We start from the raw sequence: 27,518 nt of genomic DNA, 5'->3' as shown, positions 1-27,518 counted from the left end.
CTCTCTGCTCCTATGATGCTGCTTGGCCTGCTGTGTTCATCCAGCCCCGCACCTTGTTCACACGATATAGTATAGCTGGTTTTGAGTAACCAAGACTGGATTAGTTTCTGACCTCATTGTGAAAGCATTCCTGGGTAGCAGCAACCATACGATTGAATTTTACATACAGTTTAAAGGGGACCAAGGTGTTGACCCAAGACTATTTTGAATTTAAACAAAGCATGAAAGCAGAGCAAGGGAAAGTGAACTGAACATTAGTGTTGGTCCAACAGAAAATTAGGCTGAGGAGTAAAAGGAGGATAAAGGATTGTAGTGAATTGAGCAAATTTTATGTTGGTCTTCATTACAGAGAACTCAAGTAACATCTTGGAAGTAGCTGTACATCAGAAATTGACAGTATAGGAGAAACTCAAGAAAATCACAATTACCAGGAAAATAGCATTGAGTAAATTGCTTATAAGAAGTACCCAAGTTCTAATGGATTTGATCTTAGAGTCGTAAAAGAAGTAGCTGGTGACAGTCGATGTCTTGGTTTTAATTTTCCAAAGCTCATTAAATTTGGGAAAAGTTCCTTTGGCTTGGCAAATAGCTAATATAACTCCTTTATTTGAAAACAGGGGAGACAGAAAGCAGGAAACTACAGGCTAGTTAGCAGAATATCTGTTCTAGGGAAAATGTTAGAAGTTATTATCAGAGATGTCATAACATGGCACTTGGATAAGTTCAAGGTGATCAGGCAGAGCCAACATGGTTTTATACAAAGAAAATCATGTTGAATTAAGAAATAACATGCTGTGGATAAAGGGGAAATCAGTGGATGTGTTGCACTTGCATTTCCAAAAGGCAAAAAAGAGAGAATTTCTTGATCACTGGGGAAAACAGAAGTTCAAAGGATATGGGCAGCTAAATTTGTTGATGGCACAGAAGATTAGTAGGAAAGTGAATTGTAAAGAGGACAGAATGAGCCTACAAAAGGTATAGCAATAGGTTAGGCAAGCAGACAATGATATGGCTGATGGCGTACAAAGTAGTAAAGCGTGAAACCATCTATTTTAACAAAAAGAATAAAAAAAATTTATCTAAAACAGCAAGAGGTTGCAGAGCTCTGGAATGCAGAGAGATCTGGATGTCCTAGTGTATGAATTGCAGAAGGTTAGTGTGCAGATACAGCAAGTAATCAGGAAAGCTAATAAAACATTTTATCGCAGGGAAAACTGAATCAAAAATATGTGGGTTCTACTTCAGTTATGCAGAGCATGGTTGAGACTGCATCTGGAGTACTGTGTACAGGACTGGTCATGGTATTTAAGAAAGGATGTTAATGTGTTGGAGGCAGTTCAAAGAAGGTTTACTAGACTAATATCTGGAGTGAGCGGACTGCCCAATGGAGAAAGGTTAGACAGGCTACACCTGTAACATCTGGAGCTTTGAAGAATCGGAGGTGATTTAATTGAAACATAAAAGATCCTCAGGAGACTTGACATGGTCAATTTTGAAAGCACGTTTCCTTTTGCGGGAGAATCTAGAACTTGGGGTAATAGTTTAAAAGTAAAATGGACACCAATTTAAGTCAGAGATGAGAAGATTCTTCTTCCCACAACTGAGGGTTGAGCGTCTTTGGAATTCCCTTCCTCAAAAGGGGAATGGATGCAGAATCTTCAAATATTTTTAAGGCAAAGGTGACTGTGTAAGAAAAACAGGAAGGCCTTGAATTGCCTGAAATAGTGGTTATTCTAAGATTCTTGAATCCAAGAAAGGAGGATCAAGAAACTGATACTGAAAGGGAAGACAGAATATGAATACAATCTAGCAAATAAAAAATCAAAAACAGACTATAAAAGCTTGTATAGATACATTAAAAGCCAATGTTTGGCTATTTGAATGCAGGTCCATTAAAGGTAAAGTCAGAAAAATTTATAATGAGGAACGGAAAAAATGGCAGAGAAGCTAATTGATTATCTGAGGAAGATACCAAAAATCTCCCAGAAGTAGAGATCCAGTGGCTAGAGAGAATAAGCAGTTGCTTTTTGATGATGTTACTATCAAAATTGAGAGGAGCCAATGGATGTAGTAAACTTAACTTATTGGAAGACTTTTGATAAAGTCAGAGTCATACGGCACAGAAGAGGTCCTTCAGCTCAAAATCTGCAGAAACCTATCTACGCTAATCCCACTTTCCAGCACTTGGTACACAGCCTTGAATGCTGTGACATTTCAAGTGCTCATCCATGTACATTTTAAAGCTGGTGAGGTTTCCTGCCTCTACTCGTCTCTAACGTGCATTGGGTAGTACATTCCAGATTCTCATCACCCTCCAGGTGGAAACATTTTTCCTCAAATTCCCTCTAAACCTGCTGCCTTCCACTTTAAAATTAAGCCCCTTTATTACTGACCCTTCGACCTTGGCAAAAGGTTTTGCTGAAATCCATGTAAACAATGAGAACTGCACGATACCCATCTACACACATGATCACCACTTTTAAAAAAAAAAAATTCAAGTTTGTTATTAACTCCCTTTGACAAAGACATGCTGACTATCCCTACTCAAACCTTGCCTCTCCAAGTGGAGATTAATTCTCTCCTTCAGAATCTCTTCCATGAGTTTCCCTACCACTGACTGACATGTAATAATTTATCTCTACCACCCTTCTTGCAAAGTGAAACCACACAAGCTGCCCAACAGTCCAGCAAAAACAGTATGGAGAGAGACTGGCAACCAACATATGAAAGGGTATCTAAAAGTTTTCTATTGGCACATCAATTGTAAAAGGTTCAAGGCAGATTTGGGAGAAAAATGGGCATGTGTGTGTCAAGGTAGAGGCATAGAAGAGTTACTGAATGACTACATTGCATCTGGTTTTACCAAGATGGGCCAGTCATGATGAAAAAAGGAGTCAATTCAGGCACTAAGTTTTAAATTGATGTAGTGGCAGTATTGGATAGGCATTTTCCCCATTTCTTTGATCCCCAAAATTTCCCAACTTGTGACTGGAAAGGAACTACATTTGTCTTTACGGATCTCTTTTTCCTTTCACAAATTTATAGAAGCTTAGATGGTCAGTTTCTAGTTCCACGCATTTTTTTTTCTCATACTCTATTTCCTCTTGATCAAACTTTTTGTCCCCTTGCTGAATCCCAAGAGGTTTCAAATCCTCAGGCTTGCTGCTTTTTCTGGCAATTTCTATACGCTGGCATACAAAATAGTGGCACTGTCATTTAATTAATAAACCAGAAGCCCAAGCTAACATTCTGGAGATGTGGGTTCAAATGCCACCTCAACAGCTGGTGGAATTTAAATTCAGTTATCATGACATGGAAATGAAAGCCTATTGCCATAATGGTGACCATGTAATTATTGTTTATTATCATAAAATCCCATCTGGTTCAAAAATATCCTTTAGATAAAGCAATCTGCCATTCCTATCCAATTGGGCCTACACAAAACGAGACTCACAACCATATGGTTGATTCTTAGCTGGCTTAATAAACTTTTATAGAAGACACTCCGTTCAAGGAAATTAGGGATATGCATCAATGCTACTCTTGTTAGTGATTCAAAGAATAAACAAATTACTGACAAGTGCTGTGACATTAAAAATTTACTTCCAAGCACGGTGCATCATGCCTTTGAAATGCCCATATCCTATGAATAAAAAATATCCCAAGGGTGCAGTGACTCTGGAGGTGGCTACGTACCAGGCTATTGCTGTTGGGAGTCAGAAAGTCAGAGGGTGATCGCCTATCAGCAAGCACAAGGGAAGCAAGAGGGATGGTGTTCCTGTGTGCTCCAGATACAAACATCTAAGTGAATGCAGCTAATTCTGTGGGCTGCCATTTGGTATGAGGAGAAACACTAATTATTCTGTTTCCTCTCATGGTCACCTGCAGAGCTGGAGAGCCATGGTCTCCCCTGGGGGCTTGTCAATCACTAGAAAGAAGAAATGAACTTCAGGATGGTGCAGAGTTACATCAGTAACCCACATGCTCCACTGGCTCAGATGCTTCCACTTCTGTTAGTATGTGTTTTCAATGAAGTTTTGGGCTACACATCCATCAGCACCACATGCGCATCTGACTAGTTGTGACAGCAGAGGCCACTGGTACTTGGAAGTGGAGACCAAGCCCGTGCTAACCCCTGGACTAATAACATGACTTGGAATTCACTGGTGAAGCAGCAAATGGAGCGCAAGCGTGAGACATATCAAGTTGTAGCTGAGTTTCTAGAAGCTACTGTAACCAGGCTGGGAGAGTGGAGGAGTTAATTTATGTCACGTGTGCTGGAACACTCCTCCCCTCATCTACTTGCACAACCCTGTCAAGAGAGCAACAGACTTATTGAATGCCAAGGCGGCATTCAGGCTTGATACAAAGTCCTTGTCCATGAAGTCAAGAAAGTAGTGGCAAGGCAAGATAGGGATGAAATACCTTAAGTCTCCAGCAAGTCCTCATCCTTGGTCAGCAAAGTACATATGTTACAAGGGAGAAGCAGCAACTGGTTTTGGCATCTAAGGCATTCCTCTCATAGCATTCTGAAGTTACACAGTGGCTCCTCAGTGACATCACTATCTTAAGGTGCTGCCATTTCTTATACTGAAGGCCCTCAGCATCCAGGGTCTGTCAGGCCTCAGGCAGCTGAAGAACAACTACCAAGAAGCATATGTAAAAGAATAAAACATAGTATTGTAATTGGACCTGACAGGCGACTCCATAATGATGTTCTGCAGTGTTCTGATTTTTGTAATGGCTGATATGGTCCATGAAAGTTTATGGCATTCTGGCAGTGCAACAGTGGATATGTCAACAGAAGGACTAGCATGGGAGTGAGCATGGCACGTGTGTTCATTATTTGCACATTGCAAAAACACGTATTGCTACAGCCCAAGGGACATTGGGGTTACAGAAGTGATGAGTTACTTGCCTGCATTACTTACCTGAGGTTTTGTGGAGCACAGACTGCCAATATCCAAGAGACATATAATTAAATGCCCCACTTGATCAATCCAAGCACCTAAAATTTCATTTGGAGACTAATGGTCCAACTGATGGTCATAGCATTACTCAAGCATTGCTCTGTCTTAGTGTTTGAGCTCCTCACTGGTACCACAGTGGCTACACACTGTCCACTTTTATCCAGTCTTGGAGCACTTGGGCAGGATATTGGTCAAAGAAGAACAGAGCCTGCAGGATCTGCTGCCAGAGCTTACACAGAAGTAACATGCTGAGGGAATTAAATCTCTTTTCAGATATTTATGCCCAATTGGCCGTTCTGAAGGCACAACCTTCTGTATGCGGTACGTCCAACTCATTGGAGGATACTGCACGTCTCCAGAAGTGAACTGAAGGCATAGATACTGAATGCCAAAGTGACCATGAGAGCCACTGCCATCATGCCAGCGACAACCTGCTCCGTCATAATGGCACACAAATCAGTCATTGCCACTCAAGACTAGCAGCCTTCAGTTACACTTCCACTGACATCTAGGTGATAGCTCATCTTTGGTTTGTAAACCCTGACCATTGGGTACCTCCAGGTACAAACACCCAAATAAAAGTAAATCAACAATATTTAAATTCTTTCATTAAAAATTGCAAAGAATGTGGCTCAGCAGAATGTCAGAAATAGCAGTAAGCCTATGTATTGGGAAAAATTTAGTACTCAACATGGGAGAAGCAAGAAACAGATAAGCAAGGGAAAAGAGAGAATACAAATGCAAGTTAGCAAGAAAGAAAAGCAGACTATTAAAGTTTCCAACAATACATAAAAGGATCAGCCGGGACAAATGCAGGCCCATTACAGGTGGGGACAGTAAAATTTATGGTGGAGAACTAGGAAACAGCAAAAACAGTTACTTTACATTTCTGTGGAAGATACAGAACATATTCAAGGGACTTGTGCGGCCAAAGAACTAAAAGAAATTAGTATTATTAAGGAGGTAGTACTTGAAAAATTAATTGGCTGACAAATCTCTTGGACCAGACGTATTTCTTACCAGATTGTTGAAGGAAATAGCTATAAGAGATGTGGCTGCATTACTGGTTATCTTTTGTAATTCTATAGATCCTAGAAAGATTCATGCTGACTGAAAAGTGGTAAATACAATGCCACTATAGCAAACTTTGTTTTAACTGGCACCTTGTGAATTAGCACTCTCAATAAATTCACAAAAAATTATATACCTCAAATGCAGTGAAGTTTATTGTATTATTATGTCCAATTATTTTAATTTTTTTCTATTTATTTACTTCAAAGTAAATATACTTGTTTGATTGAACGACCACATGAAATATCAACAGTTAATTTAATTTCGAGTCACCTTCTCCTCAAATACGTTACCGCACTACCAGAGTAATCATTTGAGGATATGAATGAGAAGGCTCTCTGCTGGTAAATCTTATTTAAGGCAATATTATTTAAATGATTTATGTGCAAATAAAGTATAAACAGTGTTGTGTATTATCCCTGCATTACGTTTCTATTACATAGTGTGTTTTTATATTGATGAAGTGGACCTGTTGATTGCCTGGAATATTTGATCAAGTGGCACACTCCTGGTCCCATAAGTGCTAGTTAATAAAAGGTTTGCTGTATTTAAGAAAGGAGAAAGGGAAAATAGAAATACAGACTTGCTAGTTTGACGTTAATAGAAGGGAAAATGTTAAACAATATTATTATAAAGAATGTGATAACTGGACATTTTAGAAAATAATGGTAACTTGGGCAGACTCAAAATAGAATTGTGGAAGGGAACCCATGTTTGAAAAGCCTGTTAAAAGTTCTTTTCCAGGACATTATTTGTAGCATCAATGAAAGACAAAGACAAATATCAGTGGATGTGGTGCATTTAGACTTTCACAAGGCTTTGATAAAGTCCCATACAGGAGATTAGTAAATAAAATTAAAATGAACACAATCAAAGGGGGGAATAGCTTAAAATTGATTAAGAATTGATTAACAGTTTGATAGCAGAAAGCAAGAATACATTAATCACTCTCAGGATGACATAACATCACTAGTGGGCACTGAACATCAGTGCCAGATCCACAACTGTTCACAATTTATGTAAATGATTTGGATGTGGGGACTAGTTGTAAGTTAGCCAAATTCGTTGATGACACCAAACTAGGTGGGAACACAAGTACTTAGGAGAATGCAAGGAGACTTCAAGAGGATCGGACATCTTAAGGGAATGGGCTAGAATGCAGTGGATGACACATTTTGGTGGACAAAGGTAACATTAACCATGTTGGTTAGCCAAACACAGGAAGCAGTCCAACTGTGCTCACCCTTTAAAGCTTGTCAAGGTGCTGAGTACCCTGCACTTAAATGTAAAGTGAGGCCATTATACTGGCTTCTATAGACTTGATTACCTTGATTGCAAATTTCAAAAAAAAAAAATCACAACTACCATCCTCACGGTGCACAATGCATGCCACTTGTAAAACTGCACCAGTGTCATGTCAGGAGTCCTACTCTGCATTGTGAAATCCAAAACCATAAAATCATTGCACAGAATTTGTTCCAGCATGCTAGCACTGAATAATTCCTCTAAATTGAAGCATAGTCAGCCACAAGCACCGACTGGATAAGCCACCTCAGTCTCCTCCTGCTGCACCCAGTATCATAGATACCAGTCTTCAAACACTCAACATAATATCAACAAATGGGCAACGCATTGGATACTGAAAAGGCTATGGCCCTGACAACATCCTGGCAATAAATACTGAAGACTATCATCTAAGACTTAACCACCTCTCTAACCAGGTTCCACTAATAGTTAGAACAGTGGCATCTACCCATGAATGTCCAGACCACAAAAGAGGTCAAATCCAACCTAACCAACTACTACCTCAGTCTACTCTCGTAGTGATGAAATGGGTTGACAGTACCATCAAGTGACTTTTATTCACCAACCACCAGTTTACTGAGTCTCAGATGGAGTTCTGCCAGGGCCATTCAGCTCCAGGTCTCATTTCAGCCTTCAAGAGGATCCGAATTCCAGCAGGAAAGCATGCATGACTGCCCTTGACATCAAGGCAGCATTTGACTGAATGGTCCATAAAAAGGAGCCTCAGCAAAGCTATTGTCAATGTAAATCAGCGAGTCTACCTAGCACAAAGGAAAGTGGAGGTCAATCATCTCAGGTCTAGTACGTCACTGTAGGCGTTCCTCATGGCAGTGCTCTAGATTCAACCATCTTTTTTGCTCTATCAATGACCTTCCCTTCATCATAAAGATCACAGATGGGGATGATTGTTAATGACTGCACAATGCCCAGAACCATTCGTCGCTCCTCAGACACAGAAGCAGTTAGTGCAGCAAGACCTAGGCAATATTCATGCCACGAGTACCAGGCAATGACTATTGCCACTAAGACAGCATCCAACAATCACCACTTACCATACAATTTATGCCCATCACCGAATCGCTCACAAATCAATTTCTTGGCAAAGCCTCTGACCAGAAGGAAAAACATTGACCTCAAAAAACAACATTGGACATCCCAGGTGGTAAGGAACAGCAGAGAATTAAAAGAAAGCATTTATAAAAATGCAAAGAACAGTAGAGATCCCACAGAATGGACAAATAGAAAGACCAAAAGGGCCACAAAACACTGAAAAAGGATTATGAAAGGAAATCTGCAAGGGATGTAAATGATGGAGATTTTATAATTATATAAAAGGGAAAGGCTGTGTTAGAGTATCATTGGCCCACTGAAGGCTGAGAATAGGGATATTGTCGATGATCGTGGGGGAATGGCAGACTGCTGAATGATCAACTTGCTTCAGCATTCAGAGCAGAAACGGAGGACAGCTTATCAGGAGTCTGATGATGTCAGAGACTTGAACAGAGAATTGAAGAGTCAAGCTCTAGACACTGATGGGGTCAGAATTGTCATCTCTGGTTCCTGTTAGTCTTAGCAATTGTATCCAAATAGCCAATGTAACTAGTTACCCCATTGCCATCACACTATAAACTATGTCTTGTTGTCAAGACTCAAGTAGCTCAGACTCTATCACTGTTAGTCAAACAGGCCCTTATAGCCAGTATAGAAAGGACATTCAGCAGGACTCGTGGTGCAGTGATAGCATCCCTACCTCTGAGCCAGAAGGCCCAGGTTCGAGTCCCACCTGCTCCAGAGCAGTGTGATAACATCCTGGACAGGTCGATTAAAAATCTGCAGAAAAGGAGAACTGCTGATGGTAGCTTGTGATTGGGGTGGAATACTATGGTCAGTCAGAGTCATACGACACAGGAACTCATCCATGCCAAACCAGGTGTCCTAAACTAAACCACTCATTTGCCTGCATTTGGCCCATATATTTCTAAACCTTTCCCATTCATGTACCTGTCCAAATGTCTTTAAATTTTATAACTGTACCGTATCTACCACTTCCTCTGGCGGTTCATTCCACAAACAAATCACCATATGTGGAGAAAGTTGCCTCTCAGGGCCCTTTTAAATCTTTCTTTTCACCATAAAGATATGCTCCCTAGTTTTGAACTGTGTCACCTGTTGGGAACAGACGTTTGTTATTCACCTAATCTATGCCCCTCATGGATTTTATAAGCCTCTATAAGGTCACCCCTCAATCTCCTGCACTCCAGTGAAAGTCCCAGACAGTCCAGCCTCTTCTTACAACTCAAAACCTCCATTCCCAGTAACATCCTGGTAAATCTTTTCTGAACACCCTCCAATTTAATAATATCCTTCCTATAACTCAGTGAGCAGAACTGCACACAGCACTTCAGCAGACACCAATGCCCTCTGCAACCTCATATACTCCTACACTCAATGGTTTCAGCAATGAAAGCAAGCGTGCTGAACATCTTCTTAATTCCCCGTCTAGCAGTGACACAACTTAAAGAATTGTATATCGGAGCACCAAGGTTGCTCTGTTTCACAACACTATCCCGGTCCCTACCATTAACTGTATTGGTCCTGCCCCTGTTCATTTTACCAAAATGCAAATCCTCACAGTTAAACTCCTCAGACCATTGGCCCAATTGATCAAGATCCCTTTGTAATCTTAGATAACCTTCTTCACTGTTGACTATACCACCAATTTTGGGGTCATCCACAAACTTACAAACAATGCCTCCTAAATTCACATCCGAATCATTTTAGATAAATGGCAGTCAACTGGGGACCTAGCACCAATCCCTGTGGAAGGCTGCTGGTCACAGGCTACAAACAAGTTCACCATTCTCCTTTAGTCAATTTTATGTCCATGCTACAGCTATTCATTAAATTGCATGCATTTCAATGCTGACAGATAACTCTACTCCATTACCTCATCAAACTCAAAGTCTCTCAGACATAACTTGTCGTGTCAACTGTCATTTATTTATCCCAAATCAAAATTCATTTTTATTCATAGTCATACAGCATAGAAATAGGCCCTTCAGCCCACCATGCCTATGCTGAACAGCAAACAGCAAACTACAATAATGCCATGTGCATCCTTTTACTTTTTGTTTTCTTATCTATATCCTTAGTTATCCAGGATACACTAGCTCTGGATACTCCATATTTATTTCTCATGGGTATCTACCTAGCTTATACACTCTTGATCCCTCTTGAAAGTCTCCCATTTTTAATTCAGTTTTATCAAATTTATTTCCAATCAACCTGCTCCAATTCAACTTTTAGATCCCCAAAATCTGCCTTTTTCCAGTCTGTGATCTTAATCCTTGCTTGACTGTTATCCTTTTCCAACTTTAATATTAAACATTATTGTATTATGATCACTACTTTCCAAATGCCCCATACTCTGACCTTTTCCCCTTGGCTTGCCTCATTCCCCAAGACCAGATCCAATTCAGCTTCCTCTCTGATTGCATAATAAAATGCACTGTTCCAGGAAGTTCTCCTACATACACTGCAGGAATTTCTCCCCTTCCGTGCCCCACGCTCTACTTTTTTTCCCTCCAGTATAATTAAAATGACCAACTATCACAACCCTACTTGTCCTGCCAGTTTCCATAATTTGCCTACAAATGCTTTTTTCTATTTCCTCGCCACTATTTGGAGATCTGTAATAAACTTCCAACAAAGTCACCTTCCTGGTTCTCACCTCTAACCATATAGATTCTACATCAGCTTGCTGCTGTTATCCTATTTATCCATCTTCCTTTTTTTGGGAGAGATATAACAACTGCAACCCTCTGGAACTAGATATCGAAGGATGATTAAAAGCTTCTGGTGTGATCTACTATTTCCACATTTATTTCCTCAAACTACAGTGCTTCCCATCCAGACTGGGTGACTTTATAATTTGAGCAGTGCCAGTCATCCAAGTAATTCTTCATGCATTTTGATCATAATTCCTTGCGACAATAGCACCATTGTTTTCTTTTGTCAAAACTGATGCAAAGTACTCACGGAGAAATTCAACCATGGCCCATGCCTGCTGCCTCCACAAGATCTTTTTGCTCCCAAATCAGGCTCCACACTGGCTATTCTTTTACTACTAATACGTTTATAAAATACTTTACTGTTCTTTTCATTTCACGCAGAAATATTTTTTCAATCAAACATTCTGTTGCCCCAGAACTTCTCTTGATCCTTTACTGTTTTAGGAATCTGACCTTCATCATCTGCCTCCTATTCCCGTTTCATTTTGGTCCCTCCATCTGTGGTCATTCTCATTGGTAAGTTTCTAGGCGAATGGTTTTCTTAGAATCCCCGTTAAATGTCTTCATTTCTGTGGCCTAATATCCACTGAGAACTAGTCACTGATTTTTTTTTTTAAAAAATGCATTTCAAATTGGTAGAGCAGGAGAGCTTCATATTATCTGGATTGGATTCAAGTTTAGCCAGAGGTAAAAGGATAGTTGATCCACTCTACAACCCGGGCACCCTGTGCAAAGCAAACAATAAACCGTACAATCTCAAATTCAAAATTCCATGAAAATTTTCTAATTTGCCATTTCTTGTATCTAGGCAGATATGCACAGTATAAAGATATATGGGATGAAGCTGGGAAAAATCAAAAGCTGAGTGTTTGATCTACATAATTAAATAGAAATTTAGGATCTTACTGATAAGAAGTCATAAAGAAATAAAAGAACAGAACTTTGTTTTAAAATTTCAAAGCAGCAATTTTTTAAAAACTTTCGAAGGTTCCATATTTAGGCAAAGAGAAAATTCTGAAAGTATTCAGCAGGTCCAGCAATATCTGACAAAAATCAACCAACCTGAAAACGTTAACTTAGTTTCACCCTCCATAGCTGCTTAGACAGCAGCTAGGTTTTTCTAGGATTTTCCATTTTCAGTTCAAACCTCAGCACGTGCAGCATCTTAGGTTTTAACAAGACTGTCAAAAAGTATGTTTCAAGGGTATGTATCTTGCACTGGCACAACCATTTCATTCTAGAGTTTTTCTTTGCAACATGCACAACTAAGCAATTTTTAAAAATATAAAAGTAGAAACCAATTACAGGTAGGTTTTTAAAATGAGCAACTTAATCACATGTAGACAATTAATAATCAAAGTCTAAAGTGACAAATGACAATGTGGAAGAAATGTAGACTTTTAGAAGGATGACATTCACAATTTGGGCACTGGAAAAAAAAGGCACAATTTGTTGATCCACTTCAAATTGGTTTAAATGACAGAGCATGCACAAGTCTTATTTATAAAAACAGAATTAAAGACTGATTCTTGTAACCTGGAAAATTATAAAATATTTCATTAGGATAAGATAGTACACACATACACACTCACTTTCCTTCCATATGGGTAACCAATAGGCTGGTTGGACTTTGCCAGCTGGTTAATGACTTCTCTGTAGCACAATGGGATATTCAAACCACCCCCAGCTAGGTAAAAGCCTTAAATCATTCTTTGTGCGCAATATATGTGTTGAAAATCTCAGGCATAGCTGGTCAAACAAATAAGAGTGCATTTTCCAAATCAAAAAACAGCCACTGTGAACCATCTGTGCACAGAAACAGAAATAGGAATAGGCCATTTGGCCCTTCGAGCCTGCTCTGCCATTCAATACAATCAGGATAGATCATCCACCTTAGTACCCTGTTCCTGCTTTCTTCTCATAGTCTTTGATCTTGTTAGCCCCAAGAACTATATCTAACTCTTGTTGAAAACATTCAATATTTTGCCTTCAATCACTTTCGGTGGCAGGGAATCCACAGGCTCACCAGCCTCTAGGTGAACAAATTTCTCCTTAATCTCAGTCCTAAATGGCCTAACCCATATCCTAAGACTGTGTTCCCTGGTTCTGGACTCGCTGGTTATTCAGAACACTCTTCCTGTGTTTACCCTGTCTAGTCCTGATAGAATTCTAACATGTTTCTGAGAGACTCCACCCACTCATCTCTTCCAAACTCCAGTGAGTACAGACCTAACCAATCCAGTCTCTTCATTAGTCAGCCCTGCCACCCCAGGAATCAGTCAAGTAAACCTCCTCCACAGCCAGAACATCCATCCTCAGATAAAGGATAGCAAAACTGTACGAGACTCCAATTGTGGTCTCACTAAGGCCCTGTACAATTGCAGCAAGACATCCCTATTCCTGTACTCTAATCCTCTCACTATGAAGGCCAACATACCATTTGCTTCTTCATTGTAAACATGCAAGTCCAGCAGGCTTTCAGCAACTGGTATGCAAAGACAACCAGATCTCGTTGCACCGTTCCCTTTCACAGTCTATCACCATTCAAGCAACATGTCTTTCTGGCTTTATTACCAAAGTGGACAACCTCACTTTATCCACATTATACTTCTTCTACATGTCCACTCACTCAACTTGTCCAAAGGGTCACTGAAGATTCTCTGCATCACCTTCACAGTTCACCCTCCCTCCCGGCTTTGTGTTGTCTGCAAAAATTAGAGATATTACATTTAGTTCCCTCATCTAAATCATTAATATGGGTATATTGTGAATAGTTGGGGTCCGAGCACTAATCCCTGCTGTACCCGACTAGTCTCTGCTTGCCACTCAGAAAAAGACCTGTTTATTTGTACTGTTTCCTGTCTACCAGCCCGTTCTCTATCCATGTCAGTACACTACCAATGCCATGGACTCTAACTTCTGAATTTTTCACAGAACCTTATTGAAAGCATTCTGAAAGTCCAAGTAAACTACATCCACTGGCTGCCCCTTATCAATCCTACTAGTTACACTCAAAGAATTCCAGTAAGTTTGCCAAGCACAATTTCCTTTTTGTAAACCCACTGATTCTGTCTAATCCTTTTCTTATTTTCCAAGTGATAAGTATGTTATAACAGTATCTGGCATTTTCCTCTACTACCAACATCAGGCTAACCACGATAATTTCCTGTCTCCTCTCTACTTTTTTTAAAAATAGTGGGGCTACATTAGCTACTCTCCAATCCAAACGGAACTGTTCCAGAGTCCATAACATCTTGAAAGATGACCAAGTCGTCTGTTATTTCAGCACCATGATTTTGCAATATGCAAATTGCCACTTTCAAAACAGCAGTGAGTTTATGATCAGATAAATCTTTTTATGACATTGCTTGAGCGATAAACATTAGCCATGACAAGAGGTAACTTATCTGTTCTTCAAAGTTTGATGTCCACCTAAAAGCAGACTGGTGGGGCCTCAGTTTAGTGCCTCATCTAAAAAAAGCACTTCCAATAACGCAGTACACCTTCATTTCAGGAAAGTCAGCCTTGAATGTTGTGAAGTGGAACTGGAACTGGAACTTGAACTTGAACTTGGACCTTTACCTAGGCAATAGTGGCACCAACTACCCTCAACTGACTCAAAAAAGTAGAAATTTCAAAGTAAAGAAATTAGAATAGGGATTTCAAAATTCAGATTTAAAAGGTGAATGATAGATTTCAGTTTCAACAAGAGGGTAAATGAAAATAAAATGTGCCAGAAGGCATCAATACATAAAATTCACAAGATCACAAACCAATTATGGATGAGGGAGGCCATTTAGATCACCTCAATTTATTTATCCAGAGCGACGTGAACATATACAATTGAATCATTTGAGAAACTGTTAGATGCTTCAAAAATTTTTGCATCCACTACTCTTATCTGTAATTTATCCAACACCTCAATCAATCACATTTGTGTGAAGAATTTCCTGACACCTTTCCTAATTATTGGTTTTAACTCTTGTTTTATTCCTGCAATTTAAGCATTATTTAGAGTCAATTTTTTCTGTTATGGCAACTATCTAACTAGGCTTATCCTAGTCACCAGATGCACAGCTGAGCTTAAAAGTTGGCTATTTCAACGCCACTCACGGACTTCTGTCACATTTTTCTCCCCCCCTTTATGAAGGGCTTTGCATTAAGCTTGATCCAACTTTGTTCACCCAACTTATATGCCTTGTTTAAATCAGTTTCTGAACTTTCTCCTTCAATTTCACTGCAGCTGTTACTTTGAAGCAAATCTACAAATTTCACCTACAGGAATTAGAACAATAATGGTCCTCGTGTTGAGCCTGGAGACATTCTCGTCAATATTTTTGTCACTGGCAGACTGTATAGCTTGTTTCATACATTTAGATAGCTTCTCGTCCGTCTGTATGACTTGTTCTGCAATAGCTTGCAAATAGACAGCAATATTACAGCCAACTGGGAAGTAACTAGTGGAATAACGGGTCACTGGGACTTGGTGTGAATTAAGATATGGGCAACAGAACTTTGGATGAAATCTCAATAATGAGCTTAGGCTTTCTTGTGAAATTTTATCAAAAGTTTTTGAGATGTTGAGATAACATGTCACAGGTTCTACCAGTCATTATCTCAACTGAGCAAAATAAATTTTGACCAAGCACCATCTTCCTCTTCTCATTCATGATGATTCCCATCTACATTGTTATTGGTGCCTACACTTATCAAATTTTTATTTTGACAGTAAGGAAGCAAAATTAGGTACTTTAGAGCTTTCTTGTCAATTATACATGTTCTGAATATTGGCCCATTAGCCCACTTTGAATATTCTCATACCTCTGTCCCCAGGTACAAGTGACAGTTGTACATGGTAATTTAGATTTGAGACACCAATGAACATCTCCTTTTGGACTCTGGAATAATTACCATCTATGTTTAGAAATTTCTTACGAAGAGAAATAACACTTTCAGAACAGCCCAGATTTCTGAGGCTTTTTGTTCAGAGTTCTGGAGCATTGGCATCAATTATATGGACAGAGCTAAAATCAACCATGTGCTACCTGAACAGACCTTAGACCTTCATCTTGGAGGTGGTTAACTGAAACACCAGGACACTTTTTTTTTTTTTGGGGGGGCGGGGGGGAAGCGCGATTGGAGTAAACAGTAAACTTGGCTGGGTAGGGCAGCTTGGAAAGGATGATTTCAGATGCAAAGTATGCAGCTAGAATATAATAACTGTTGGACGGTCATTAGCTAGGCATTAGGAACACAAACTAGAAAAGATGAAAGACCAACAAATGAAGTGCAAATTTTAAATAGTGTTTATGTTAATACAAAGGATACAAAATCAATAAAATGGAGGAACTGATGTCATTGATTAAAATAGAAAATCAACCTCACAGCAGGAGTATCCAAGATATGGTTACAGCAAAGGCAGGAATGGTACTTATGTTCTGAGTTTAAAATTACAGGACACAGGGAAGGATAAAGGGAGGTTATGTAGTTGTACTAATTAGAGATATAATTGCACCAGAGGGTGTGGATTTAAGACAAGAGATTTAAACAGAATCCCCTTAAATAGTACTGAGGAACAGCAAGGTGTCAGTCACATTCAAGTGCACGTTATAGATAAACAGTGGAAAGGAAATGAAGGCATGTACTAACTATAATTAAAAGGGGTTTTAATTACCTCAAAAGAATCTTAGAAACATTTGCAACGAAGGAGAATTTTTCTGGTGCCATGATTCTAACAGATTTCTGAAATCATTTTGTTGCTATCCCAACAAGGAACAAAAGTACCACCTGACATAATTCTAGGTAGTAAGTGGAACAAGTAGGTGACCTAAATATAAATGAATTTCGATGCAAGTACAGATTGACTGAGCCAAAAGAAGTTATTGCAAGACGAAAATGGATTTTACCCAAAATTAGTGTTCAGAAAAAAAAATAGTAGTGAGAGTGTCATAGAACAAAATGTTCAGGGATAAGTGTGAAAATGAAACGCATTCAAACAGGAAAAGACTGAAGTTTCAAGAATTGGAAGATTTGCTCAAACATGATCCACGAAATGTAGGACAAATATATAAAAGCTGAAAAACAGACATGATATGAAGTCGACAAAAAAACTCAAAAGCTTTTCAAAGGAACAGGATTGTCAAAACAATGATTGCATGAATAAGAATGGAGAGAGATAAACTTGCAGTGTGCATTCTAAAGGAAAGACATCATGCCAAGTAGATACTGTCTAAATTTTTACACAAAGGCAAGAATTGAGGTTGCATAATTACCACAGGTAGTTGCGAAGCTGCTCGAAGATTTTTAAAGAGAAAATGGACAAGTAAAATCCACACGTCTATCACAGACACAATTACTTTATATTCAATGAATGGTAGAAAAGGCTTGGACTCTGACTACAATTTTCCAAAACATCTACTATAAGAAAATGGTGCCAGAAGTAGTTATACACCAGTTAGTTACTTTCCCATCAGTAAATAATAGTCCATAATCTTGATTTATATCCAAAGAACAGAAGAACAGGAGGATATATTTTGTACAGTAGTTGATAATAATGCACAAGATTGCAAACTGTTTCAGACAATAAGGATACAGAACCATACCGAACACAAAGGAAGATGGTTCTGGTCTTTGGAGGGCAGTCATCTCAGCTCCAGGATATCCCTGAAGGGGCTCTTCGAGGTAGTGTCCAAGGCCCAACCATGTTTAGCTGCTTCAATGACCTTCCCTCCATCATAAGGTCAGGAGTGGAGATTGTACAATATTCAGCACCATTTGCTACTTCTCAGATACTACACAGCAGTCCATACGCAAATGTAGCAAGACCTGGACAATATCTGGTTTGACAAGTGGCAAGTAATAAAGATGCCAGGCAATGACCATCTCCAACAAGAGAATCTAAAAATGACCGCTTGACATTTAATGCATTACCACTAAATCTCCCACTATCAACATTATGGGAATTAGCACTCACCAGAAATTGAACAAGCCATATGAATACTGTGGCTACAAAAGCAGGTCAGAGACTAGGAATTCTGCAGTGAGAAGCCCACCTCCACGAGAAGCCTGTCCACCATTTACAAGTTCAAGTGAGGAAAGCAAATGTAATACTTGCCCACTTGCCCGGATAAGTACAGCTTCAACAACAGTCAAGAATCTTCACACCATCCAAGGCAAAGCAACCTGCTTTACTGGCTTAAAACCCATGAAAAACATCCAATCTCTCCACCACTCAGTGCGTATCATCTAAAATAATGCACAGCAGAAATTCACCAAGGCTACTTAAAACACCTTGAAAACCCATGGAGGAGGACAGGGCAGCAGATAAATGGGCACACCACAACCCGCAAGTTCCCCTCCAAGCTGCACACCATCCTGACTTGGAAATATATTGCCATTCCTTCAGTGCTATTAGGTCAAAATCCTGGAACTCCTTCCTAAACAGCACTGTGGGTCTACCACAGCAAATGGGCTGCAGTCAAGGCAGCAACTCACCAACACCTTCTTAAAGACAACTTGGTATGGGCAATAAACATTGGGCTCCAAAGCAAAGTGGCACAATGGATCCAAAATTGATTGAGACACTGAAAACAAAGAAAGATTCCTGTATTATCACCCTATGACTGGAAGTCTGTTTCCAATGGAGTTCTAATAGGGCTGAGTGCTGGGCCCTTGCTGCTTGTGGTGTGCAATGATTTGAACTGTAACGTGTTATGGACCAAGCCAGACCCCCTCAAAATATTTTAAGGTAGACTGGACCCTAACTACTACTTATTTTGAAAGTAGATGTGAAGTGGGTGTTCCAGGTGTGATGCAACTGGTCAAACCAACCACTTGGCTTTAAGCAAGACGCAATTTATTTAAACACAAGTGTGGAACTTAGAATAACTTAACTATTGGAAAACATAACCAAACACTTTATACAGTAACTTAACGAATTACCTGTTCCAATATAGTAATATCCCATAAACACACCCCTTGGCAAAAAGGTAAATTAAAACAGATTGTTACAGGCAGAGGGAACCACATCCAGAGAGATTTCAGAGAAAGTCAGTTAGGAATCATTTCCTGAAGCTTGCAACCCTCAGGTACTCAAAATATCTTGCCACTGCTACAGCTAAAAAAACTAGAAAAAACACGAACTGGGAGAACTGGCCACTCCCCTTCCATTGTTAAACTGTTAGCCCTTACATTCTTCACCACCTCTGCCTTTACAACCTCTCTTCAGAAAAGACACCAAGGACTAAATAACCTTTTAAAGTACAGGCATGGGGGAAGAGTAGACAAAGTATATCACATGAAAACAAGTTCAGGGAAAACAGAAACAGAAACAAAAACAAAAACAAAAACAAAAACAAAAACAAATTTGGAGTAACTCAGCAGGTCTGGCAGCATCCGTGGTGAGAAAGCACAGTCAACATTTCAAGTCCAGCAACACTTTTCCAGAACCTCTGAAGGAGGAAGGGTCACTGGTCCCAAAACACTGACTGTTTTTCTCTCCTACTGATGCTACCAGACCAGAGTTTCTCCAGCAAATTGTTTTTGTTTCAGATTTCAAGCATTCATAGTTCCTTGTTTTTATACAGAGAGAACAATTATGGAAGGAGTTTACACACAGGTGGAAAGGTAGAGCAAGGGCACAAGTTGTTAATGTAGGGATAACTGTTTCTAACAAAGAACAGGAAAAAGACTGGACCAGAAACAATGCAATTACAAATTACAACTTTAAATGTAAACTTTCCACTTAGTACTTCAATATTTTATATAAATTCTATATTATATCTTTAGGAAATGCTCAAATTAAGTGTGGTTTTCTTCCTCTCACTTATGTCAATTTCAAGTGCCCTGGGACAATGCTGGATGTTGCATTTTGTTGTAGGTAGACGTATCCTTTATTCACTTTCATCCTTTCTTCAAAAGAAAAATTGAAAGGCATCTCTAATGAAGCAAAATTGAGGATTCAGAACGCTTGCAACTTACCCATTAATTATTTCTTTGGACTCGCCACGAATGAAGAACTCACGTTCAGGGGTGACAATGCAGAGTGCATTCTTCTGACCAGTCTTGGGCTCTGCATCAACAACATCTGTGCACTGATTCATGTTAACTGTCCCTTGTGGCAGGGTACTTGGCTGAAAGGAAGACAAATAAAAAACATGGTAAACAGCACTGAACACTATCTAAATAAGAGTAATGCCTATAACAGTAATGTTTCCTGACAAAGCGATTAGATCTTGCTTAATATTTGGGGGAAAAGCCAGCACACAATTATTATAAAATGAGTCTTTGGAAAAGAATATAATCAGGTAGATAAAATAGTTACATTATAACAACATACAGGTTCTTATGCATCATATTTACAAAATGAACAATTTCATAAAACAGCAAATGTTGTAGGATAGAGACTTTGGGGTTCAGATGCAGAATTCTTTGAAATTTGTGTCACGTAAGGGTAGGCAGTGGCCGAGTGGTGTTATTGGCTATTAATCCAGACACTCAGATAATGTCTTGGGGGCCCTGGTTCGAATCCCACCACAGCGGATGGTGGAATTTGAATTCAATAGTATAAAAAAAGTCTGGAATTAAGAATCTACTAATGACCATGAAATCGTTGCCGATTGTCAGAAAAACTCATCTGGTTCACTAATGTCCTCAGGGAAGGAAATCTGCCACCCTCAACTGATCTGTGGTTGACTCTTAATTGCCCTCCGAAACCGCCTAGCAAGCCACTCAGTTGTGCCAATCACTACGTCTCGAAGAAATGAAACCAGACCGATCAACTGGCACTGACCTAGGCACTGGAAAAGACAACGACAGAAACAGCCCTGTTGGCCCTGCAAAGGCATCCTCACTAACATCTGGGGGTTAATGCCAAAAACAGACTAGTTAAGCAACAGCCTGACATAGTCATACTCACACTCTCAGAATCATACCTTACAGACAGGACAGACCCAGCAGAGGTGGCGGCAGTGGTATACTGTATGGCGGGTGTTGCTCCAGGAGTTCTCAACATGGGGTCCGGACCCCCATGAAGTCTCATGGCTTCAGGTTAAACATAGGCAAGGAGACCTCCTGCTAGTCACCACATACTGTCCTCTCTCAGCTGCTGAATCAGTACTCTTCAACATTGAGCAATACTTAGAGGAAGCACTGAGGATGGCAAGGGCACAAAATGTATTCAGGGTGGGGGATTTCAATGTCCACCACCAAGAGTGGCTCGGCAGCAATACTACTGTTAGAGCTGGTCGGGTCCTAAAAAGGTCACAGTTGCTAGACTGTCTGCAGCAGGGTGGTGAGGGAACCAACAAGAAGGGAAAACATACTTGACTTCAGCCTTACCAATCTGCCAGCTGCGGTTGCATCTGTCCATGACAGTATCGGTAAGAGTGACCATCGCACACTCCTTGTGGAGTCAAAAGTCCCAGTTTCACATTGAGAATAACCTGTGTTACGTGGCATTATCATCGTGCTAAATGGGACAGACTTCGCACAGATCTAGCAACTCAAGACTGGGCATCCATGAGGCACTGTGGACCATCAACAGCAGCAGAATTGTACTCCCGCACAATCTGTAATCTCATGGCCCTGCATATCCCCCCACTCAACAGTTACCTTCAAACCAGGGGATCAACGCTGGTTCAATGGAGAGTGCAGGAGGACATGGCAGGAACAGCACCAGGCATACCTGCAGATGAGGTATCAACCTGGTGAAGCCAAAAGGACTACTTGCACGCCAACCAGCGAAAGCAGCAAGTGATATACAGAGCTAAGCGAACGCACAACCAACAGATCAGATCTAAGCTCTGTAGGGCATCCAGGAGCAAAGTCTCTGGTGATTGGAGTCATACCTGACACATAGGATATGGTCGTGATTGTTGGAGGTCAATCATCTAGTAGAACTAATAACAGTTCTGGTGGAGTCAGAATCCCTATAGCGCAGAAAGAGGCCTTTTGGCCCATCAAGTCTGCACTAACCCTCTGAAGCATTTCCTACCAGACCCACCCCTCAACCTTATCCCAATAACCCCACATTTACCACAGCTAATCCACACAACCTGGACACTACAGGCAATTTAGCACAGCCAATCCACTCAACCTACACATTTTTGAACTAGGGAAGGAAATTGGAGCACCCAGCAGAAACCCACGCAGAAACGGGTAGAACGTTCAAACTCCACAGACAGACAGTCACAAGGCTGGGACTGAACCAGCCCACTCCTGGTTGCTGTGAGGCAGCAGTGCTAACCGCTGTGTCACCACGTAGCCCAGACTTAATGTTGACTGTGGTTTCTTCCCACAGATGCTACCAGACCAGAGCTTTCTGCAGTAACTTTTGTTCTTGTTTCAGATCTCCAGAATCCAGTGTTCTTTGTTTTATTTTACTACAATGCTGCCTGGACTGCAGTGTATTATCTATAATGAGAGATTAGATGAACTTGGATTATTTGTGCCAGAGTGGAGACTGAGGGATCAAATGAAGTATATAATATTATGTAGTGTGGATAGGGTGGACAGCCAATCTTTTTCACACTGGAAGTGTTAAATACTAGGGTCATAAGTTTAACGTGAGGGTGTTAAATTTAAAAGGAGATTTGCAAGGCAAGTTTATTTAAAAGAAAGGGTAGTAGCTCCCTGGAACTTGCTGCCAGGGGAGATGGTAAGGCATATAATGATATCAACATTTAAAGAGGCATTAACGCAGACATGAACAGGCAGAGTATAGAGGGACACTGACCTTGTGCAAGCAGATGGGACTAGTTTAGAATGGTCAGTGCAGACATGGTGGGCCTAAGGGTTTGCTCCTATGCTGTATTGCTTGCATTCTATGGCCACCTAATTGTTGCTGGAGCACCTCACTGGGTACACACTTGGTCAAAACCTACTAAGGTTTTGACCCCTGGTTTTTAAAATCTGTCCAACAAATACAGAACAGTCCTGAGCAATGTCAATTGATGCTGAGCTACCATGCCAGAAAAATGTAAATTGTAGGCAGTAACGATCAAATTTTCCAGTCAGGCCACATCTCAGATCCTGCATGCAGTTTTTGTTGTCAAGAAACATGGGAAACATCCAAGCATTAGAGTCAGTATAGAGAACAAGCATAAGGCTTCGTTCTTTCTCCTATTTTTAATCAACATTCTACTATAGTTGTGTCATTTACGGTAACTACACAGAGTTAATAGTATTTTATTTAGCCAGAAAACTGATCATGCTCTGAGCTGCCACTTCTGATGCCAAGTGACTAGATACATGAGTATATTCATTGTATACATTTATAATGGCAGAAAAAAGCAAACTACGGATGGTATACATTGAGATTTTAAGTAAGTGAAATCTTGGCATAGGCATAGACACTGCAGCTGACAAGCAAAGGAAACAATGCAAAGGGAAATCAAGAGATAGTAGGAACTGCAGATGCTAGAGAATCTGAGATAACAAGGTGCAGAGCTGGATGAACACAGCAGGGCAAGCAGCATCATAGGAGCAGAAAGGCTGACATTTCAGGCCTAGACCCTTCATCAGAAGGCCCCTCCCCCTACCGCATCCCAAAACCAGCCCAGCTCGTCCTTCCTCCCACCTATCCCCTCCTCCCACCTCAAGCCGCACCCCCATCTCCTACCTACTAACCTCATCCTGCCCCCTTGACCTGTCCTTCCTCCCTGGACTGACCTAAACCCTCCCTAACTCCCCACCGACACTCACCTTTACTGGCTCCATCCCTGCCTCTTCGACCTGTCTGTTTCCTCTCCACCTATCCTCTCCCCCTCTCTCCCTATTTATTTCGGAACCCCCTTCCCCTCCCCCATTTCTGATGAAGGGTCTAGGCCCGAAACGTCAGCCTTTCTGCTCCTATGCTGCTGCTTGGCCTGCTGTGTTCATCCAGCTCTGCACCTTGTTGTCTCGGATTCTCCAGCATCTGCAGTTCCTACTATCTCTGTTAAATATGCTAATTTTATTTGTAGTAACGAAACAATTTTAGGAAGTTCAGATACAATTTTCAACATTACATCAGTGCAGATTGCTAAAATAACCTTGGTTAACAAATCAGTGACCAGGATTTGTCAGTCCCAACAAAGGGATTAAAAAAATGCACATTTCCTTTTCAAAGTAAATTGAATTCCATGCAATGGAAATTATATTAAAAAAGTCTTCTTTACATACATATCCTGTACATGTTACATTAATTTCCATCACGCATTTTCATTTTTGTATTAGATGGCCTGCCTGGGAGGTCAGGCATATAATGTTGGAAATCCCCCAGGATCGTCTCCAGCCTGTGTGACATCGTTAGCCACAGCTAGCAGTTTCCAGCCCGGGGGTGGGGCGGGTGGCGGCGGGGTTGTGGTGTGGAGAGAGAGGAGGAGAAGAGTACTAAGGAATCAGCACTAGTTTTAATACTGACCACCCTTTTCCAGGATTTGTCACCAAAGGCAATACAGGTTATACAGCCCTAATCCACAGGACTATGGATTTCATCTTGACTGGACTACAGCAGGTCCCATATTGGGCCAATACAATCATAAATCAAATGCAAGTACTTTAGGACTATGGTCAGTGACTGGAGTTCTGCTGCAACCTTTCCAACCAAAAGCATCAAGCTTTGAACACTTCCTTCCACAGCTGCGTAAAGACCTCATCTTGACACACATCAATAACATGCCTAATTAGATGAATTATTTTCAATATAAAAATCAGAACAGGATTTAGGATATCCAAACTGGACAAACTGTAATAAACAGTATGAATAAATATCAATGCAGAGCCACAAGGTGCTACTTCAGGGAATACCTTAAGCACTGCAAACACAGAATTGCCAGACAGAAAGCAGCAAGACTAAGAAGGTATAACGTGCAACTGATTGACAACTGCCCCACTAATATTTTTAAACACCTCAACCGCACTGCCATCAACTTTGAATCTTGAGGTGTAAACTGCATCCGTCTTCCACCCGAGTTAATGGCAAACATTCTGCCGGCCTTTTCACTGTTTAATATTTCATTAAACCTGGTTTTCTGGTGAGCTGGTCATAGCTTACCTAACCCTGTTTATGTGTGCTATCACAAGAACCATTGTTATTGGATGTTTAGCAATACAGGGTCAGACAAAATTTTTTAAAGGCCTGAAACTGCTGAAGTTTCAAAAAGGTAAATCATCCTGAGGCACAGTGGGAAGCATTGCTATCTCAGAGTCAGAACCTCCAGCTTATCGACCAATTTCTAAACTTGATGGGTACAAAAAGGTACGTTTGTAATGCAGCCAAACAGATTATTTGTCATCTCCAAATGCTTCCAATATCCACATGGCAGGCAGCAAGAGCAAGAGACCATCCTGGTGAACTATGCTTGATGTTGCGTGGCACCTCTCAAACCACAGATAGCAAACTGCTTCAGGAAAACACAAGCAACAGAAAACAGACAGACATAAGCAAAAGTTGTGTCTCTGGATGGGAAGAGTCATTAAAGTCTAGCTTAGCTGGGGGACCTCAATTGTTGATGGTGGAGGCAAGTAACATTTATATAGAGTTGTATTGGTAAACTGTTCATTGAATTTAGATTAAGGATCATAGCTACAATGAACAAAGTCTTTACTTCTTAGGAACTGAAGTGGAGATATTCACATTTTAAGGAACATCAACAGCGGACTATCACAGAAACGACTACCCACAATTTAGTAACTGCAGTGTTATTTGAACATAACGACGTGGGGTAAGAGAAGTGGAAAATAAACTTCACAAGCACTTATGACAAATTGCAGCTTTGCGCCATTTATGGCTTATAGTCCATTTATCTAAAAGAGTATGTTTTATTAATCACAGGCAACATAAAAGGCACATAACATGCAAAAATTCATGTAAGCATTAGAAAGCAGCCAGAAAACCCCTCAAGGTGTGAATGAAATAGCAAAGGTGTCAACACATTTAATAAAATTCTTCATACCTAATAGGATTGCTTTCTTAGAAATTTATGAATTTTGTCAGCGAATTAAAGATAAAGCAAATAATTGTCCAATTTCAAGCAATTTGATTTGAGGAACTTGCGAAAATCTTGAATTATATTTTATCATGTCACACAGGTATATTGTTTCAAGTCAAAAACAGTTAGAAATAAATCACGCGTTAACAGACTCAAGATATTTGTGCTGAAATTGGTATCTTTATTGCAGTAGTCCTTAAATCCCCATTTCACACCACTTTATCCCTCTTATACTATCTCCACCCCTTCTTCTCATGCCATCCTTATCCAATTCTTCATATAACCATCTGAACAAACCCAATTCTGACCCATGCCACACCCTTCTCATCACTCCAAACCTCTGCCATACTTCCCTCTTCCATCCTATATTGTTTTCCACTTGCAGTTAGACTTACCTTCTCTTTTTCTCCACCAACCCATCCCACAATAGAGTCAGAGTTGTATAGCACGGAAACAGACCCTTCGGTCCAACTCCTCCATGCCAACCAAGTTTCCTAAACTGATTTGGTCCCACTTGCCTGCATTTGGCTCATATCCCTCTAAACCTTTCCTATGCATGTACCGGTCAAAATGTCTTTTAAATGTATCCTCTGGCAGCTCATTCCCTAGATGCACTACACCAAGTGAAAAAGTTGTCCCTCCAGGACCCTTTTAAATCTTTCCCTTCTCACCTTAAAGTCACGCCCTCTAGGTTTGGAAAGGAGGTAAAGATAATCCACCAGCACTGACCTTTGGGACTGTTTTTGGGCTTGTTCCCCTTAAGCATGTTACATACAGCACACATCACATTTCAACTCACTCGTGTACTGTATCTGAATACAACCTTCTAAAAACAAATCTCCCATCAAAGCGTCAATCTCAATTCCTTTCATGTCCAAATACCACCAATTCTGACACTGCAAGAGCAACAGGAGATGTGAGGTAGTGATCGCAATACATGCACCGAAACTCAATTATAACCATTGAATCCAATGCAAAGACAAACTGGGATCAGAAGGAGGAGTCAGAAAGCATCCTTCCCTGTCCAAAGGGAATCTGCAGCAGAGCGCATACTACACAAACTGATTTTGATGTGAACATACTTCCTAAGTTTGCAGATAACACTAAAATTGGAGGTGTTGTAGACAGCAAAGGTTACCTCAGAGTACAACAGGATCTTGATCAGATGGGCCAATGGGTCAACAGGTGGCAGATGGAGTTTAATTTAGACAAATGTGAGGTACATTTTGGAAAGGCAAATCAGGCAGGACTTATACACTTGAATGGCAAAGTCCAAGGGAGTAATGCTGAACAGAGACCTTGGAGTGCAGGTTCATAGTTCCTTGAAAGAGGAGTCACAGGTAGATAGGATAGTGAAGGTGTTTGGTGTGCTTGCCTTTGTCGTCAGTGGATTGAGTATCACAGTTGGG

General features: G+C 40.4%; 1 protein-coding gene across 4 annotated transcripts in view; it reads right to left on the bottom strand.

The window, feature by feature from the left end:
- The window catches only part of LOC109915688 (COP1-interactive protein 1-like), a 343,206-nt gene that overhangs the window by 232,308 nt on the left and 83,380 nt on the right, over positions 1-27,518 (bottom strand). For all 4 annotated transcript variants that reach the window (XM_048610817.1, XM_048610815.1, XM_048610818.1 and 1 more), the window contains exon 4: positions 20,117-20,268. In XM_048610817.1, the coding sequence (XP_048466774.1) occupies positions 20,117-20,268 (152 nt within the window). The remainder of the gene's footprint in view (positions 1-20,116; positions 20,269-27,518) is intronic.

Source organism: Rhincodon typus, chromosome 23 (genome assembly GCF_021869965.1).
Source record: "Rhincodon typus isolate 14 chromosome 23, sRhiTyp1.1, whole genome shotgun sequence".
Lineage (NCBI taxonomy): Eukaryota > Metazoa > Chordata > Chondrichthyes > Orectolobiformes > Rhincodontidae > Rhincodon > Rhincodon typus.
The sequence above is the reverse complement of the archived record's forward strand: the minus strand, read 5'-3'. Positions and strand labels throughout refer to the sequence as shown.